General features: G+C 39.8%; 1 protein-coding gene across 2 annotated transcripts in view; it reads right to left on the reverse strand.

Annotated features, from left to right (window-relative positions):
* osbpl9 (oxysterol binding protein-like 9) overlaps nt 1-3,186 on the reverse strand; it is a 35,740-nt gene extending 32,554 nt beyond the window's left edge. For both annotated transcript variants that reach the window (XM_069150460.1, XM_069150459.1), the window contains exons 1-2: nt 3,059-3,186; nt 1,083-1,133 (exon numbers count right to left, since the gene is read on the reverse strand). In XM_069150460.1, coding sequence (XP_069006561.1) covers nt 1,083-1,133; nt 3,059-3,169 — 162 coding nt within the window. In that variant the 5' untranslated portion in view covers nt 3,170-3,186. The remainder of the gene's footprint in view (nt 1-1,082; nt 1,134-3,058) is intronic.
* Nucleotides 3,187-6,112: the final 2,926 nt, after the last annotated feature.

Genomic DNA, 6,112 nt, shown 5'->3' on the forward strand with positions numbered 1-6,112 from the left:
ATGTGGATGTAACTATAAAGGCTTAAGCACTGGATTGATGTTGGGTATGGTTTGAAAATTAACAATATTTTATAATGGGATTTGGATAAGGACAAAAAGTCCAGAACTACTTTCACAAAAAGTTTAAGACAAACTAAAAGGTCAATTATACATGAAAGATCTGAGGCAGGGACAATACTGAGGTTTCACGCCAAAAGCAGGAAGTGACTGAAAAGGTACTGACCATAAGGCTTTGCAGAAGCTGATGGATGAAGATGATGCTTTTCATCCATCATTACCTACAGAAGCTCAGATCTTGCTCACTACAAGCTCATACATTTTAACAGACTACACTCTTTGACAAAGTTGACATCAACTCAACCTTTAGTTCAGTCATGTTAACTCATACAGCCCTACATACACAGGACAAGCTGGTGTTTTGCACAGCTGTTCAATCACCACTGTTATCTAAAAGTACAGAGAGCAGACACAAGAGCAGACTTGACTGCAGCAACATACTGACTCGCCTCACAAAGTATAAGAAACAAATACTACTCAGTCATTTGTATATATCCCTACCTTTTAGGTTTGGCCTTCTTTTTTTTAAGCTTCTCTATGTACAAACACAACATCCTACGTTTTCAAGAAATGAGAGCTCAGTCTCCTAAACATCCATTGGCGTTAGGAAACCTCTATTTCTCTCCTTATGTGAGGAAGGAAAGCAGACATCGTAGTAGGGCAACTGCTGCCATCTGGTGGACATTATTCATGACTGAAAACATACACCTTTACTGGAAAACAAATGCAGACTAACAATAGAGCTGTGAATATAGCTGCAGGAAACAACTGAAACTTGTTGAACCAGGCCAACAAATCAGGCAATTAGGATCATTATTATGTTCCTGCATGAGGCCCATTAAGTCAGTCTATCTCCCTCGCAGTTCAGGTGAAAACTGTGCCATACTGCATATAGTCTGACAGCCTATCTGTCACAGGAAATCTTGTCAAAGAGAGTTTTAAACACTTGGTGAAGCAGGCTAGCAAGGATGCGTGTAATTTGTCAAAGACAACTGTCAGGAGTAGGATGGCCTTGAGAGTCTTACCCTGAGTCGTACACAGCCTCTCCTGGATCCTCGCATCATCTTGTCCTTTGACTGTAAACCAGCAACAGATTAATATAGTCAGTATACAGTATGGAGAGCAGGGTGAATATTGTAAATCAAAATATTTGAAGACATTTAGACACGTCGTGGTGGGAAAGGCACAGGTGTGTGTGAATAATAAAATGAACAATGGCTAAATTTAATTTAGCTGCTTCAATTTTAGGGTGCTGGTATTGTGCATGCCAGACATCTTTCCCTTTACTGGGTCACTTGTGTATAACAAAGTGATTGTTAAGGATATTAGTATTACCTCTATTATGACAAGTCAAAAGCCCTATACAGATATTGTGGACATCTGCAGCATCAAGTTGTTTAGGTTAATGTGGGAACATTTAACACAAGTCAGTATGAATATAATAACTGGTGAGTTACATATTTTACACAGAGCTAACTCTTGTCCTGTAGGTTGTAAGGCTATGAATGAGCAATTTGATCCGACTACAATCTCCACTCTTAGACAGACAAAAGAGTTTCCTCTCTCTTGACTTTTGTTCTGTATTTGAATTTAGATTATAAACAAATCCTATTCCAAAAATGATGCATCGTAGTGGATGGCAGCAGAAAAGGTGATATAAGTCACATCACTTGATAGTCTGATGCAAACTACAATCTAATCTCCTACTAAACTAATGCATTATGTTTTTTTTAATCTATTAATTGGAATGGAATCTCAGTTTTTCTCCTTTATACTGATTTAATAAAAAAAAAATGTAAACACTTGTGTTATACAGAGGAATTAATTGTCAAATGATCTGCAAATTACTTTCACTACTAGCGTTCTATATAAATCTATAAATCACAATCACACAATGTGCAATAGTCCAACAGGATATAATCAAATAGCTTCTTTTGTTTACAGTCCAGAACTCAAAGACATCATCTTAATTATCATATTAAAAAAAAAAAAAAAAAAAAAAAAAAAAAAAAAAAAAAAATAAGGGTTAAATTCTTCCTTGGAAAATGAATCAAATGGTTAACTGATTATCGATGCACTAATAAACCTCTTGTTTTATCTCGATCAGATCCTGTCATTCTGCTTGGACTTGATATTTGACATTGATCAGGTTCAGGAGTTTTTCTATCTGACTGATTAAAACCTGACCTGTCCCCGACCTCTGAACCAGTGGGGCTCTGCCCTGAAATGCACAACAACTACAGATTTATTCTCACACCTCAACCAGGCCATCACAGGGATTACTTCCATCTGGATGAAGTCCTCCTCTGCTGAGGGTCCGGGACAAGTGTCCATTCAGTATATCTCTTTAAGACAACCGTCTGTTGTGCTGACCACAGTAAATAAGAGTAATTGAATGCTTTGCTCAGCCTGTCAACTTTCGGAGAGGAATGGGCAGCTCTCATCTTCTTCACAACTTGTTTTACTAACAGTAACACTGACACGTTTCTTGCCTGCTTTACTCTCGACATTAAAAACTAAACAGTGATTTAACTGCCACGAGATCAAAACAAAGCAGCCACCGTCTCCTCCCGCGGTGTCTTGTCAGCTGTTTGGCTTGCAAAGCATGAAGTTTTGGACACGTGTCTTCTTTCCAACAAACATAAATGTGTCTCCCTCTCTTCTCGGAGACTGTAAACTATTCACGACAACGTTTCGACTCGTCTTGTGTGTGTATTTTTTTGAATTTAGCTTTGCTGGCTAAAAATGCATTAGCGAATGTGGAGAGAAAAAACAACAAAAATACCGCCACTCTATTGGTCAGCGGGTCTCCGAGGGCCGCTGCTATTGGCCAACGTGCGGATCCGTCACCAAAGAGACCCGCCTCTTTCCGTCAGCTGAGACTCCCAACTCCTGACAAACACAAGGCCCCTATCCCACCTGGGTTTGACTAACAACTTCTACAATATAACCCCACGAACGGGTCGCATCAACATTTACAAACCGTGGGGAATCAACGTACCGTGTAGTACGACAGCAAACCGGCGTTGTAGTCCAAAACAAACCAACGATACTGCCAACCTTTCATGACGTTAGTCCACTTGCTAAGCGGCCCCTCCATGATAGACGCCATCTTTACACCAGCTACGGCTGGGGAGGAGTCGGATATGGTGTGGGCAGGCGTCACGCGGAGGAGGAGGAGGAGGAGGAGAAGGAGGAGGAGGAGGAGGAGAAGGAGGAGGAAACCATGAATTCAGAATACCTGCCAACACCCGGGATTTTAGACAATCTCTCGGCGCCCTCCGGTTTTCTTGTTTCTCCTAAAAACCGTAATTTACATCGCCCTCAAACTTTATTTACATAAACTAATCCCCATTACGCAGATCCTTACCGTTTCTCTGGGATTACTCAAATGGCCAGATCGTCTATAAAACGCGATTTACTGACGCAACATCCAGACATTACGTTCATTTTTCTTTTCTTTTAACCTAAATCTCTGAAACCTGGCAACCGTCAACCCAGAGTCAAACAGCGTGTGCGCAGTCGCTTTGTGCGCAGCCACTTGCTGTGACCGATGGCGGTGAGCTGTGAGAAAGATATTCCGTCTCCAGTCGTCTAGTTGTCTGACAACAGAAACAAACAAACAAACAAACAAACAAACAAACAAACAAGTGAATCAGAACAACTTTATTGGGAATTCGGCTGAATTAAAATACAGTTTATGTGCGCACAGAGAGAAACAGACAGATGTAAAGGGTTGATAGGTGGAAACCTAAATGCTGACAGGTATGTATTAAGTGGTCGAAGAAGTATTCCGCTTCTGCACTTGAGTAAAAGTATCACACTATAAAACATGAATTACAAGTAAAGCTCGTCATTACATAAGTAGCCTATGAGCAGCAAAAGGTATGTTAAGTACCAAAAGTACAACTACAATGTCACCAGTCAGGATTTTATCACCCTTTGTAGTGATTTAACATGTAAACAGCACTGGAGTTCATTTCTGTAACAATCTTATTAATAATAATTAATAATAATCTTATTATTATTATTGTAACAATCTTATTAGCTGTAATGCAGTAAACACTACAATATTTCCCCCTGAAATGTAGTGGAATAAAAGTATAAGGAAATACTCAAGTAAAATACTTCAATGTTAGCTGCAGCCAAATCTCCCATTGCATTTAAAACTCGTATCCAGGGTCTCTTTGACAAAAAAAATAAAAAAAAGCCAAGACTCTGCTTCCAAAACTTTAAGCTTGTAGCGGAATAAATTAACGAATTAATTGGTCAATCAGCAACAGATTTGATAAACAATCCTAGGAGCTGTTTTTCCTGTGAAATGCAAATAATAGTTGTTTGGTCTATAATTGATATACATTTTTATTTTATACAGTGGTGTGAAAAAGTGTTTGCCCTCTTCCTGATTTCTTTTTTTTTTTTGCATGTTTGTCACACTTAAATGTTTCAGCTCATCAAACAAATTTAAATATTAGTCAAAGATAACACCAAATGCAGTTTTTAAATGAAGGTTTTTACTATTAAGGGAGAGAAAAAAAAAATCCAAACCAACATGGCCCTGTGTGAAAAAGTGTTTGCCCCCTAAACCTAATAACTGGTTGGGCCACCCTTAGCAGCAACAACTGCAATCAAGTGTTTGCGATAACTTGCAATGAGTCTTTTACAGCTGTGGAGGAATGTTGGCCCCCTCATCTTTGCAGAGTTGTTGTAATTCAGCCATATTGGAGGGTTTTCCAGCACAAACCACCGTTTTAAGGTCATGCCACAGCATCTCAATAGGATTCAGGTCAGGACTTTGACAAGGCCACTCCAAAGTCTTCATTTTGTTTTTCTTCATCCATTCAGAGGTGGACTTGCTGGTGTGTTTTGGATCATTGTCCTGCTGCAGAACCCAAGTTGGCTTCAGCTTGAGGTCACAAACAGACGGCCGGACATTCTCCTTCAGGATTTTTTGGTAGACAGTAGAATTCATGGTTCCATTTATCACAGCAAGTCTTCCAGGTCCTGAAGCAGCAAAACAGCCCCAGACCATCACACTACCACCACCATATTTTACTGTTGGCATGATTTTCTTTTTCTGAAATGCGGTGTTACTTTTACGCCAGATGTAACGGGACACACACCTTCCAAAAAGTTCAACTTTTGTCTCGTCAGTCCACGGAGTATTTTCCCAAAAGTCTTGGGGATCATCAAGATGTTTTCTGGCAAAAATGAGACGAGCCTTAATGTTCTTTTTGCTCAGCGGTGGTTTTCGTCTTGGAACTCTGCCATGCAGCCATTGTTGCCGAGTCTCTTTCTTATGGTGGAGTCATGAACACTGACCTTAACTGAGGCAAGTGAGGCCTGCAGTTCTTTGGATGTTGTTGTTGGGTCTTTTGTGACCTCTCGGATGAGTCGTCGCTGCTCTCTTGGGGTAATTTTGGTCGGCCAGCCACTCCTGGGGAGGTTCACCACTGCGCCATGTTTTCTCCATTTGTGGATAATGGCTCTCACTGTGGTTCGCTGGAGTCCCAAAGCTTTAGAAATGGCTTTATAACCTTTTCCAGACTGATAGATCTCAATTACTTTCTTTGTCATTTGTTCCTAAATTTCTTTGGATCTCGGCATGATGTCTATCTTTTGAGGATCTTTTGGTCTACTTCACTTTGTCAGGCAGGTCCTATTTAAGTGATATATTGATTGAGAACAGGTGTGTCAGTAATCAGGCCTGGGTGTGGCGAGAGAAATTTGAACTCAGATGTGATAAACCACAGTTAAGTTGTGTTTTAACAGGAGGGGGCAAACACTTTTTCACACAGGGCCATGTGGGTTTGGATGTTTTTTCTCCCTTAATAATAAAAACCTTCATTTAAAAACTGCATTTTGTGTTTACTTGTGTTATCTTTGACTAATATTTAAATTTGTTTGATGATCTGAAACATTTAAGTGTGACAGACATGCAAAAAAAATTGGAAATCAGGAAGGGGGCAAGCACTTTTTCACACCACTGTATATTGTCTGTCAGACAAAACAGGTCTTTGAATATGTCAACTTGGGCTACTTTCAGGCATTTTAT

The sequence above is a fragment of the Embiotoca jacksoni genome, unplaced genomic scaffold, assembly GCF_022577435.1.
Source record: "Embiotoca jacksoni isolate LCO1_2020_lvr unplaced genomic scaffold, fEmbJac1.0.p SCAF_16, whole genome shotgun sequence".
Taxonomy (NCBI): Eukaryota; Metazoa; Chordata; class Actinopteri; family Embiotocidae; genus Embiotoca; species Embiotoca jacksoni.